Source organism: Fopius arisanus, unplaced genomic scaffold (assembly GCF_000806365.1).
Source record: "Fopius arisanus strain USDA-PBARC FA_bdor unplaced genomic scaffold, ASM80636v1 scaffold00001, whole genome shotgun sequence".
NCBI lineage: Eukaryota > Metazoa > Arthropoda > Insecta > Hymenoptera > Braconidae > Fopius > Fopius arisanus.
In genome coordinates, this window is record NW_011887740.1 from 4,394,153 (window position 1) to 4,407,535 (window position 13,383).

Below are 13,383 nucleotides of genomic sequence, written 5' to 3' on the forward strand. Positions count from 1 at the left end.
ATGATTAATTACGAACCGAATTAATGAAATAACACTTTAATCTCCCTCATCATTTCCAAATTAACCTACATCCATTCAATCATAACAAAAATTATTTCCATCCAAATTCAGCTATTAAACTAAATAAATTCTAAATTTCAAAATATTCAAAATAATTTCCACAACTTTTTGGATATAAAAACCTAATGGACAGCTTTCATTTGGCACGTTCGGTCTTCTCTTCAATCGCTATTATTCTTAACACTTATTATCAATATTTACACGTTTTAATGTATGTGAACGGGTGAAACTCTTCAATTGACGTTTCTCGTCCATTTGAATGTATCGATGATCTCGAAGACCTCATTCGTCGCTGCATCATTGTCGTACTCATCCCTGAGGTAATAAAGTTTCGTGTTCTCATGTGGATGGCACTCCAGCACGTTCCACTTTTCAAACGTTTTTATAGCATTTTTTATTGTATCTACACTTAAACTTTCCCCTGAAACAAGAAAATGAAATTAAAATAATCTGCTATTAGTCTATTTCTAAATTTCAAATTACATGAAAAATAAAATCCATCCATAATATTCCCTCGGGTTAATGAAATCGAAAAAAAAAATACTGGTAAACTCACCATAATTAACAATACCCCTATCAAGATTAGTCTTAATCTCAACGAAAATCTCTTGCACGAGGTCCCTCTCAGTGAGGGATCTCCCCACAATTTTCTTCAACGTGAAGGCACTGAATGTATAAGTATCAATGAGCGGTCTGAGGACGGTGTGAAGGAACTCCATCCTCCTGGACGATTCCGCCTCCAAATTGAGTTTGTACCTGATTTTTCTACTTGCAAAAACAGCAGCAGCCTCTTCATCGGAGCTGTCATCGAAAGTTCTAGCGAACCTTCTACTCCACTGCTCCTCCTCAAGAAGACCCTCCTCGCAGTGTCTGATAATTCCAGTGTGTATCAGATATTGAATTGTATCGATAATCGTTGCCTCCAGGTCCTGACAGGGTTGACAATAAATGAACTCGTACTTGAGGATATCACAGAGCTTGAGTGATTTCTCAATGAGACTACTCTGGAATACTGTTAAGTCATTCTCTGCGATGGCCTTTGGATCGTTTATCTCGGTCTTCAAGGTGGCATACAGCGCGGACACCACGATACTTTCCATAATAAAGTGGCTCATCATTCCATTACTGTAGTACGCCAGCTCAATGACATTTGGAAGAATAGAGATTGGATTTATTACCGTAACGAACTCCTTCTTCACCGGCTGGCCCTCGAGCTTCCTCGTCACCTCCTGTCGCTGCTGTTTCACCAGGCCAGGACCCAGAATTGCCAATGCGTGATTTATTATATCTAAACTCTCACCACAGAAGGCAAGATCCTTGTTTGCAGCCTCCAACTCGCGCCTCAAGGACGTGAAGATATCCACCAGCTCGTCCAACGTGCAACCGTCTCGGTACTTATTTAAGAGAATAAACGCCACAAGATTCGTCGACATGATAGGAGTGGCTTTTCCTCCATCATAAACTATATGACGCCCTATAAACTCGACGAGCTGCCTGTGCTCATCATCCATGACATCAGTCCCAAACAAAGAAGAAGTGGACATGGTATTCCTGAGGACCTTCTCCACAGGTTTCCCAGTAGAGCCCGCTTGCTTGGCTAGCTGGAGCTCAATAGACCTGATCATCTCCTTGAGTGAGAATGGCTCGCAGAAATTCAACTTGACAATGCCATAATTTCCCCGAATGGTGGACCAGATAGCCCGAATGGCGTTGCCAAAGCTCTCCATCTTCTTGGGCTGGCCGAGTTGCTCCCTGATAAAATTCCCATCAGCCAGACGTTCGTAATTCACCGAGGCTGGCACCACCAGGGCGTCCTCGATTGTCCCATCGAGATACGCCTCGACGATGATGCTGAGTATCCCCGCCTTCGGTAAACATGGCTTTCCAGTTCTCGTTCTGCCCCCCTCGATGAAGAATTCAGCGTTGTGTCCAGCTCGAAGACTCTCCATCACATAAGTCTGGAGTGTGGCACGATATAGGATATCCTTCTTCCCCAGAACTGGATCGATCCTCCTCTTGATGTAGTAAGCACCGAGACCATTGAGAATTCTCCCAAAGAAAGGAATCCTCAGGTTGTCACCAGCTGCTATCAAGCAACTCCTGATGTTATTGGTGTACGTGAAGAGGGTCATCATTATGTAATCCAGGTGACTCCTGTGGAGGGGGATGATAACCAGGGGCAATCCTGTGCTGTCTGCTTTCTGCAGCATTTCTACTTGCGATTGTTGGATCACCAGTGATTTTATGAAAAACGGAATGAGCTTGTACAGCACCCAGGCTGTTATTCGAAGAAGAGTGTCACTTATTGTGCTCTCCATGCGATTTAGAATTTCTCTCGCACGTTTTTCGGCATCCTGGAGGGCCTCTCTCTCAGGGACTCCATGCTCCTCACTCGCTTCAGCTGCTGTCAGGTGAATCGCTTCTTTCAATCTCTCGTCATTCAGGACCTGAACAATGTTTTCAAATCAGTGAGGAAAACTTTATGAACTCGGGAGATAATAAATCGGATGTGATAAGCACGCGCTAAAAATTTGTTTTTTGGTCGCGGGGTTATCAAAAATGACACGCGTTCTAATGGACTCACTGTCTGGGTGACCCTGGGATACTCGTATTTCTTGATATTGTAGATGAAAGATATGTCATTGAAGATCTTGGAGAAGAGAGATGGCCCCGGGTCAATCAGGAGCATGTTCCTTCCGCTTGACTGCAATTGCTTTGTTGCGATACTGGCGAATGAGTCCTTTAGACAGTAATCAATGAAGGATTCAATAATATAGTAAGAGTGTAATCAACGCTGCAGAAATGGTATTTACTAAAATTTCGGTAACTCCCTTTGATTTAGAGATATTTCTCAAAAACTTTGTATTGTTCCATCAAAAATTCAGAAGTGAAGAGAACAGGCCGACAATTGGATTTCGGGAATACCCAAGTTTTCGCGGAATCGAAGAGACATAGCGGATTTTCGTGAGGACGTTTTTTGTAGCTCTTATCCCGATCTACAAAAAAGGTCCCGAGCAAAATTTCGCTATAGTCATCGGTTTCATAATCATTGCTCAAAAACTGGAGGAGCAAAGTCGCCGACTTCATTACCCCTTATCACTTGGCGTTTGAATTCACTAGACAATCATCAACGATCGATGATTTAATTTTTTTTGTAAAGCTCACTCGGTCTTTCCCCATATACAATTGAAAGCCAGTGAAAGCGAGTGAAAGCGTCTCAGCTAAACACCGAGTAGAATAACAAAGGAGAGTATTTTAACTGATAACATGTCATTATGCACTCACTTTTTCCAAATACCCCCGTATCACAACGATTTTCATCCATTTTCGAAGAAAACCCTCGTTATCATGCATTTTAAAATAATCACAGAAAAAAATATCATCAAAAATCTCAGCAATCTCGGGAATTCTTCGGTCGTATCATTTCTCCCCAATCCATCTTTTCTACTTGGATTAAAGTTCAAACGTTAATCTTGATGCTCTTCAAGTTTCCTCGGATATGATCCCCGTTATCTCAATCTGATTTTCAACCGTATGTTTTTTTTGATTACGTAAGGACTTTGTACACGACACGATAGTCAAACTGTAATAATTGCCGAGTGATAATTGTCTCGAATGCTCATAACATTGAAAACTTAGACGACCAAGTTGTGACGAAGTAAATACAATTTATCCTCGATTATTCAGTTTAATGCATGATTATTACGCAACTTGCATCGAGAGACGACTCACGAGCGCCAGTTGGTGAGCGCGTATGTTGATGAATCGTACGATAGTTTATTTTTAGAAAATAACGAAGAATAAATGATACCGGGGTATTTGGGTGAAAAGTCACCCACACGTAAATAAACTGCATGGTCTGAATACCTGTGAGAGGGGGAAGGTACTTACTCGTGATCCAAGTGTGCATGTTGTACAGCATTGATATGCTATCGTTGTGGTTTTTGATATTGTGGGGATTAGTAGTTCAGTCTCTTTTATTTTGACGAGTGAATTCGAACGAATTTTACGAGCCTGCTCGCGAATCTGGAGGCGCTTTCTTTGGTTCTGGGTGCCAGCTCGTCTCAAGCCTAGTTTTGGTAGAAAAATTATTCATTTACAAAATGTACATCGATTTTACGAGAAAAATTATCGAGGAGTGAAGTCCACTAGGATAAGACTATCTGCGTCATCAGTTTATGAATGATATCTCGGAATCTAGGGGAGATAGGAAAATTATTGCGGATATCTTTCTTGGAGGGAAGAGCGAGAGCTATAAAAAATGTTCAACGAAAATTTCGCTATCTCCGCTAGATCCGGAGATATTTACGAAAGATTGAAATGTCTAATCGGATGGGTCCACTGCGGCGATCCAGGGACAAGTCCACATTCGCTATCAGTTTTCGGGAATTATCTCGAAATCTACAGCTGTTGGGAAAATTCTTGTAGATATCTTTCTTGGGGAGGAGAGTAAGGGCTACCAAAAAGGGTAAACAAAAATTTGGGTATCTCCTCTAGATCTCGAGATATTTACGAATGACTGGAGCTCGAATCAGTGGATTAATTTAATTCATCGGTTTACTCTATTACCATCCAATGAGAGTCTTGATAGGCTGTCATCCGTGTCCCTCTGGACGTCTGTGCGTGCCTCCCACTTGGCATAGACTTCCTGAAGTCGAGTGGACAGGACATCTACCATATTACTGCCTCTGAAAGCCGAAAACCAACGGAAATTGAATTATGCAATAGGCAACGTAGAGATCAAAGGTAATAGTGTCATAAAGAGCACGATATGCCTCAAGAACATAAACAAATGCTCGAAAATATGAGTCATTCCCCAGCTCATTGTTTTAATTATCGTTTCTCTAACTGCTGAAATGCAAAATTGTAAAACAATTCATCAGGGAATAAAAGCGCGACGAAGCGTCTTAAAGGAGTTATCGTCGTCCCAGTAAAATAATAATTTATCATTTCTCGTTGGAATAAACGAATTATTCAATGTCTTTGTCTTCTCGTTTTTTCTTTCTTCTATCTAAAATGGCAGTCTTTGTACCCAGCGTGTTAGCCCCACGCTTTAAGACACGTACATGGCGTGATATCGTCTCGGTACAGGCAGTCATTCTTACCGAATTAAAGACTGATTACACTCAATCATCGTTCATACCTCACTAATACCTCAATTGTCTTTTGTAACTTTGCTTCATTTGGGATGAGATAAACAGGACGAGTCGGGTTCGTTTATCCATAGAAAATTTTTTGGAGTGAATTATCCGATTAATTATGAAAAGTTTGAATTTTAATTAAAAAATCCCTTTAATTTTTCGTTTAAACTAATTAAAAAATGAATTTTATTAATGATTTTAATGAAAAAATTTATGGGAGGAGCGTAATAAAATTATCGAGTTATAATAATAATTGATTAATTTAGTTGAGATTGAGAGTATGAAAAAACTCATTGTTACTTGAAATATTATTTAATATTGTTGGGGATATTGAATTATTTTTTTATGCAGAATTGGCAAATAATTATTGATTTCGAAATATTTTGATGGAATTAATTCTGTCAATCACGTTATTTGTTCAATAGTTTGAGGGTTTTATGTTAATTGTTTCCTTTGTTTATATTTATGAATAACGGATGTTTGATTAAACATTGAGATTTCAAGCATCTTTGACCTTCGCTATCGAGCATTTCGCAAAGACTTTGTTATAAAAAATGTCAACTTTGAAAAATCAAAGATATCAAAAGTTTTTTGCGAGGTCAGGCGGTTTATATCAGTTCGAAATGAAAAAAAAAGGAAATAAAGTTGTTTCCTATAAAACGTCATTTGAAATTCCGCAGATTATTAATTCACCCGTGGAATTTAATGAATGACACTTCCACCTGAATTTCGTCATGCCTGACGATTGCAAATCCCGAATCGTCATGCGAATCATCAAATAAATTGAATCGATCATCCGTAACACTTGTAAAACGTGCAGTCCCCAGAAATGGATTAAAGTCAACCGAGTAATCAAATATCCGGGGTTTTGCGTTTCAAAAAAATAAATCCCCCAACGATTGATTAACCAATAGTTCCTCGTCATCCTCTACCCCCTGAAATCCATCAGTATCAGGTGAGGACGAGCCACGATTGATATCAAGTTAAAACCCGGAGGTTTCTCTCCCCAACTAAAAAAAAAAAATAAAAAACCAGATAAAATCATACCTTGTATTATAGAAGTAGTAGAGAACACCGCAGAACAAAAATATCTCAATGAGTCCAGTCATGTTGCGATACAATGAAAGCCTCAACAATAAAAATCACTTCATCGAACTTCTCCACTGACTCAGTATAAAATGAGTGTTTAAAAAATTCATAAAAATCCTCAAAAACACATGTTCAATACTCGCAGGAGTAATTGTTCGGTGATTGATAGCACCTAGTCCATGCGGATTAAATAATTTTTCTAAAAATGAAAAAAAAACAATAATAGCAGGAACATGAGGACAGTGGTCTCACCTAACTGAGTCCACTGTCAATAACCACTTGCAACTGAACTCGATTCGATAAAACCATCCGACAGTTATTTTCTTTTACAATGAAAAATAGTGCTCGTCCCATCGATACATCCAAGCCAATGAAAGCTCCATATTTTCCGTTTGTTTTGTTTTTATTTGCAACGCCTACCACAACTGTCACCCTCGTGGGGTCTTATCAGCAACTGGACTGACCGATCATGAGGGGTTTTCGATGATTGGCAGGCAGCCACTGAGGGGTCGTTGCCTCACTCTTCAGCCTTCCCTCAGCCTTTCCTCGGCGTTCCCCCAGCATTCCCCCAGTCTTCCCCCAGCATTCCCCCTTCAATTATTACTCCGAGTTTCTTAACGGTGCAACCGAGACCAATTGTTAAACCCCACACACTATTCCTTGATGTCCATGAACCCTTTGCAAATGATAGCGTTAATCTGATTTTTTTTTTATGTCTTGTCCCACTGTCTTGGATCAGCTGTTTGGGTATTGTAATTGTTTGGACACTGCCTCAGGGGGATGCTGCACTTGGATAGCACTTGGATAGCACTTGGATGGCACTTGAGAACCACTTGGCACGACGAACAAAAACTCTCTGACGGTAGCGGTCAAACGTTCCCAAACAGGGGGAAAGTGGAGGTGTACACTTGTCTCAGGGCTTTCAGGAGCGGTTGCTCCGACACAAATTTCAAAATCACGCGAATGTCCCTCGACATTTCGCTACTCAATAATCGCAGGCATCGACATGGGTCTCTTCAAAAAAAATGCGCTAATGAACCTGTTTTACTCGATTTTTAGAAGTGCCCAGTTTTCGATTGAAATCTCGGAATCCGAGGGAGATAGCAATATTTTTGATAGGACCATTTTTTTCGAGCTGGTTCGTAGCTACGGAAAAGGTTATTTCGAAAAATTCGATATCTCCTGTGGTTTCGGAGATATACGAGGATTTTTGGGGAGAAATTAGTCGAGTTGGATTGGGCTACCTTTTTTCTATTGTGGTTTTGTTTTTTTATTTTTTTTGTGATGTTGGAATATTTTCTTGAGTTTTTTCTAGTCTCCATTGACTAGCTGGTGAGTAATAGGAATAAGTTTTTTTGAATGGAATTGTTCTAGAGAAATTATTGCCGTAATCCGCGTGTTGCTGCATTTGAATTTATAAATTTCAAATGCAAAATCGCGATGTGAGAATACGAAAAGTTTTTTGGGACCAGAATTGTAGGCTGATCCGTGTTTTCATTCATAAAAATTTGATTTTAATGGGATATTGATGTCTTTCGATTGGGCATAGTGAGTATTACTAATTCATATTTTTTTAAGTCTAGTGGTGCCTTGTGCCTGACAAAAGGACATAAAATCTTCTGAAAATTCAATTTTTCATGAATGCTATTACGGACTTTTATAAATTCCCATTGTACATTCACGAGCAGGAAAATCTCTGCGCAAAATTCTGTAGACGTCGGATAATCCTAATTCCCTACGTAGATATTTACGTATTGAGGAATTAATAAGACACCAACGTACATGCCAAAAGATTTAAAATCAACAGAAATTGAGACACCACGAGGCAATGCGTCAGAGAACGAAAAACTCCATTTTTAATTTAATTAAATTTCTCCATTAAACCGACCCCCGAGAGGAATCCTAAAATTAAAGGAGAAATCTGCTGATCAGATTAATTAAAATCTTTTAATTTCGCATGAAGATTATAAAATGGATTTTTACCTGGACGTGAGGTAAAATTTCAAAAAGTAAAAATTCGAATTCTCTCTCAAAAAATATTATAGGTCTTGCGTTCTCTTCCGTTTTTCCCTCTCGAAGAGAGAACACCGTTGAATATTATCCATAAATTGCGGAAAAATTCTTTCTGTGGGAATTCCATCACTGATAATTTCCAAAAATATTCTGTTTTTCAACTATCGTTATTAAATCAGTAGCGAATTGGTGAAACGAGATAAGTAGAATTAAAAAGTTATCTCATTTGTCGATTCAAATCGAGACATTAGAAGAATTTTTATCGTAGATTTAATTCCCGATAAAGTTCTCTTTCCTATTTTCAACAAAATTTGAAACGAAAAATAAGTGAAAAAAAATGAATAAAAGTGAAAAAATAAGATGTAAATCAAATTAGAGATGTAAATAACATTATAAAAAGGTTAAAAAATAATTATAAATTGCGATAAATAATTAGAATTATATATCCATTACCATGAGTTGTGATTATGGAAGCAGAAATGCGAGAATATCTTGGGTTTGTTCGTTCCAATGAATTGATAACGAAAAGATCATTGTCCAATCGTCATTGTTCCGAATCCAAGGTGAAATTCCGAAGGTCATAATCAATAATATTCGTGTACAATCCCGTTTTCCGTGATATCGAGGTCATTACGAGTTTCGGATAATTTCCCGTTCGTTAAGAACTGGAAATGAGAGAAGCCATGACGACTTCTAAATTTATTCTTCAATCTGAATGAACTCTGGAGGCCGAAATCTCAATGCAATTCTTGGCATGCACCCCACAAATTGCTGCACAAGGCAATGAATGCCAATGGCCGGCAATTGGATTAATTGATAAACTCGAATCGTGGAATATAGTGAAATCTGGTATTTCGTAATTTTTGAGTCGCAATTTCATCGTTCGATTCAGCACGATCGTTGCAAAAATCGATAACATAACCTGAGTATCAGCTTCACTCATTATCAGTAATCGGATGCATGAATTACTTACTTAATTGATCAGATAACAGATAACTTCTGAGTCCATTGATGACGTTTAAGCAACACGTGGTGCGGTATATTTGATTTTGATTCACCTGGATGCACCTCTCACGTGGATATTACGATTTCAGGAAATACAAAACCGGAAATTCAGGGTCTAGAGCCCTCTGTCACAAAAAATTTTAATTCATAGCGCCAGGTAAAATCAGATCATTGGGATCATTAGAAGACGCATCGATTCATACTAGTTTCAATAATTAAATGGTAATGTGAATTTGTTTATTCAATGATAAATCTAATCTGCAAGAGAATCTTTTAGCTTTTTCAATTTGAATCGATAATTCGGGAACTTAGAAAAATTGTTTTTCATTCACAGATTTTCTTGTTATTATTCAAAGAGATAATATTATTATTGGATATTGATATTTTTCTATTAGTTATGTGGGATTTAAATGAATAGAATTTTTTACATTCAACGAATAATTTTTTTTACAGTTATAATACATACACTGTTCTAAACATTACAGAAAAAAAAAACGATCGTTGAAGTGATGTGGATCATCACACGAAAACGTAAAACCTTAAATAAACTTTCAGTGTTGTTCAGAGGTTTTTGTTTTATCCTTTGATGAAAGCATTATGATAAGCACAAACTCTCGTCTCATTATTCACTAAAGAACAGAATGAATTTTCCGGACTGAATTGCAAATTTTCGCGAAAAATCACTGATTTGCTTCACGGTTTCAGTGATGATTACAATTGTCATCTTTTGGAATGTTCGCACACAGCTGCGAGAGTTGAACTCTAATCATTCTTTCCTCATGATAATACTGAACAATATATTACAATTTACATGATTTTAATAAAATTCCTGACGAACCGACGACTGGAGGAGAAATTTCAAGTTGTTCGCAGTGTTTTGTATTTTTTTTCGGTCAAATTTTTATGGTTACTCTGAATATTGTCTAGCTCATGAAATGACAAACTTCTTATGCACTTTTATCATTAAACTTTGCACGACCCAACGCTCGATGGCAATCAGCACGACTTTAATCAATGAGTCATTCGTCAAATTCAGTTTAATTGGAACTACTCGATGGAATCGATGGGACGTGTGCAAATTTTTGCTGCTGAGATATAAATTCAAGTCGTGCAGCCATCGTAATGATCAAACGTAACACTTGGAGAAAAAAAAAAGCAATTTTCGATAAAATAATTGAATAATTTTTGCTCGCTTAGTGACGGGAATCCCTGGGGTAGAATTCAGCGAGGGTGCTGGCAGGAATACGTTTGAGCATCTCTTTGGGGAAGATACGGAGTAACTGCCAGCCAATATCGAGGGACTCGAAAACACCGCGGTTCTCGTAACTTCCTTGGGAGATGAAGTTCTTCTCGAATTTCGAGAGGAACTCGAGGTAGAGGAGATCGTCGGGAGTGAGGGCCTCCTCACCCACCACTGCCTTCATCGCCTGGACGTCCTTGCCGATGGCGTAGCAAGCGTACTAAAAAATTAATCCGAGCATTGCATAAAATATTTTTAAACCTCAACTTTTCCGTTAAAAAAAATGTATTTTATTCGAAAATAGAAATAAAAAAATATATTTATTCCTTACCAACTGGTTAGATACGTCCGAGTGGTCTTTCCTGGTCATCCCTTCCCCAATAGCGGATTTCATAAGACGTGAGAGTGAAGGCAGTACATTAACTGGTGGATAAATTTGCCTGTTATGCAGTTGACGATCGACGTAGATCTGTCCCTCGGTGATGTACCCAGTGAGATCAGGAATGGGGTGAGTAATATCATCATTGGGCATAGTGAGAATCGGAATTTGAGTGATGGAGCCATTGCGACCCTCAACACGTCCCGCACGCTCGTAGATAGTCGCCAAATTGGTGTACATGTAACCTGGGAAACCACGACGTCCAGGAACCTCTTCACGGGCAGCTGATACCTCTCGGAGAGCCTCGGCATACGAGGACATGTCCGTTAGAATAACCAGAACGTGTTTCTCGCACTGGTATGCCAAAAATTCAGCTGCTGTCAGGGCTAGGCGAGGGGTAATGATACGTTCAATTGTTGGATCATTGGCGAGATTAAGGAAGAGGCAGACGTTCTCCATCGAGCCATTCTCCTCGAAATCCTGCTTGAAGAAACGAGCTGTCTCCATGTTCACACCCATAGCTGCAAAGACAATGGCGAAATTGTCCTCGTGGGAGTCCAGGACTGATTTACCCGGGACCTTCACCAGACCGGCTTGACGACAAATTTGGGCTGCAATCTGTAATGTAAATTAAATTAGGAATCCGACGACTAGAAAATATCCATTGGATTTGTATTTTATTTTTGGGGAAAATTACTTCATTGTGCGGAAGCCCAGCAGCTGAGAAAATTGGAATTTTCTGTCCTCTGGCAATGGAGTTCATGACATCTATGGCAGAGATACCAGTCTGGATCATCTCCTCTGGGTAAATACGAGACCAGGGATTGATGGCTTGTCCGTCAATGTCCAAGAAGTCCTCAGCGAGAATGGGCGGTCCCTTGTCGATGGGTTTTCCAGAACCATTGAACACACGACCGAGCATGTCCTCAGACACTGGAGTTCTGAGAATATCACCGGTAAATTCACAGAGGGTGTTCTTGGCGTCGATTCCAGAGGTGCCCTCGAACACCTGGACAACAGCTTTGGAGCCAGATACTTCCAGTACCTGACCTGAACGAATGGAGCCATCAGCCAGCTTCAGCTGAACAATCTCAGCGTATTTTGGGAATTTTACTTCATCCAGAATTACCAGGGGTCCGTTCACACCTGATACCGTCTTATAAGCTAAAAAAATAAAATTCATTCATCAAAATAACCGTCAAACCTCAGAAATGTGTCCAAATTTCACGATCTTATGATCTCATTAAGATAAATCCCTGAGTTTCACTCTACTAATCTCTCTTTATCAATCTCTAAAATCAATTTCCTCCAAATTATTTCATAACCAAAAATTCTGGGCTTCAATAATAATTTGTGTTTCAAACCCAAATCCATTAAACACCGCCTGTAAAATAACGAAATGGGTAACGCCCGAAGGATAACAATAAACAAACAAAATCCAGAATTACATAACAACGTGATAAAATAAAACTTGTTCCCCAGAACGTATAAAAATTCCTTTTTATTCTGGTGGATTTTTCAGGTGCAATTTTTCTTGTATCCCAGTGGCAAGTAAAAAATAATTCTCATAACTCGTTGCCAATGCCACCATGATACCTGCTAGCAGTCACATGACTGATTAGTCGTTGACCAAAAAATCCACTCCCTTGAATTGTTTATCACCCTCAAGTGTCTGAAAACTCGTAATGAGGGTGTGAAAAACCGTCAGAAAGTTTGAGCCCCCGAGATGTGTCAACGAGACACATCTCGAGAAAATTGATCAGACAGATCAGCTGACCCGTGGATCAATGAGACGTCTACGCCCAGTGTTAAAAAATCCAGGAGGAAAATAAAACTTACTGAGCCTTGGCTGGGAGATAAAATCCCGGGATACAGCCAGGACGTGCTCCCTGAACGTCTGACGGCTCCCCAATGTCGGATTCATCCTTGGATTTATTTATTGATCAACAAATACGAATTTTAGTTGAAAAACTGTTTCACTGTGGCAGACACTCGCCGATGAATGGAGACGTCTGATCGGACTGCGTGATTCTCCCCCCCGAGGTGTCACGAGCGTCCCAAATGCGCGCGACGTCACGTGGTTTTGACTCCAGTCTTTTTTCCACCTTTTTTTGATCTAATTCTAACCACTCAAAATCTTTAACTCATGCCCCAATTAATTCTGGCAATATATCAGGATTTTTGAAAATTTTTCTATCCCAAAAACGACCCGTCAACTCGATCCCGAGAATTTTTTCATTCAAACCGATATTTTTTTGTTTAACGCAGTCCTCACGCGCATCTGGCGCCAAATTCAAATGGCAATCTGTGGAGACGGGAGTTAAATGGAGTGATTACTGGATAATCGAGTAATTAGAGAATTTAGAAGATTTTTGAGAGATTGAAATAATATTTAGGGGAAGGAGGAATTTTATGAATGGGAGGGGTTCATTGGTAATTGAGGTTTATCTAATCAG

At 39.2% G+C, this 13,383-nt stretch overlaps 2 protein-coding genes across 4 annotated transcripts; both read right to left on the reverse strand.

Moving 5' to 3' along the window:
* Positions 1 to 20: 20 nt before the first annotated feature.
* mino (glycerol-3-phosphate acyltransferase mino) lies at positions 21 to 9,405 on the reverse strand. 3 transcript variants are annotated; one of them, XM_011300209.1, is made up of 6 exons: positions 9,277 to 9,405; positions 4,630 to 4,748; positions 3,952 to 4,130; positions 2,645 to 2,800; positions 617 to 2,507; positions 21 to 481 (listed from the first exon to the last, which is right to left on the reverse strand). In XM_011300209.1, exons 2-6 carry the CDS (start codon positions 4,736 to 4,738, stop codon positions 294 to 296), a joined length of 2,523 nt encoding a protein of 840 aa, XP_011298511.1. In that variant the 5' UTR covers positions 4,739 to 4,748; positions 9,277 to 9,405; the 3' UTR covers positions 21 to 293. The 3 variants fall into 3 exon arrangements, with proteins under 3 accessions (XP_011298511.1, XP_011298502.1, XP_011298520.1); XM_011300200.1 differs by lacking the exon at positions 9,277 to 9,405 and adding an exon at positions 6,249 to 6,847; XM_011300218.1 differs by lacking the exons at positions 3,952 to 4,130; positions 4,630 to 4,748; positions 9,277 to 9,405 and adding an exon at positions 3,346 to 3,852.
* A 628-nt stretch (positions 9,406 to 10,033) lies between these two features.
* On the reverse strand, positions 10,034 to 12,988 carry Vha55 (V-type proton ATPase subunit Vha55). Its single transcript, XM_011300231.1, has 4 exons — positions 12,767 to 12,988; positions 11,625 to 12,091; positions 10,880 to 11,545; positions 10,034 to 10,768 (listed from the first exon to the last, which is right to left on the reverse strand). The coding sequence occupies exons 1-4, from the start codon at positions 12,849 to 12,851 to the stop codon at positions 10,502 to 10,504; spliced, it is 1,485 nt and encodes a 494-aa protein (XP_011298533.1). The 5' UTR covers positions 12,852 to 12,988; the 3' UTR covers positions 10,034 to 10,501.
* Positions 12,989 to 13,383: the final 395 nt, after the last annotated feature.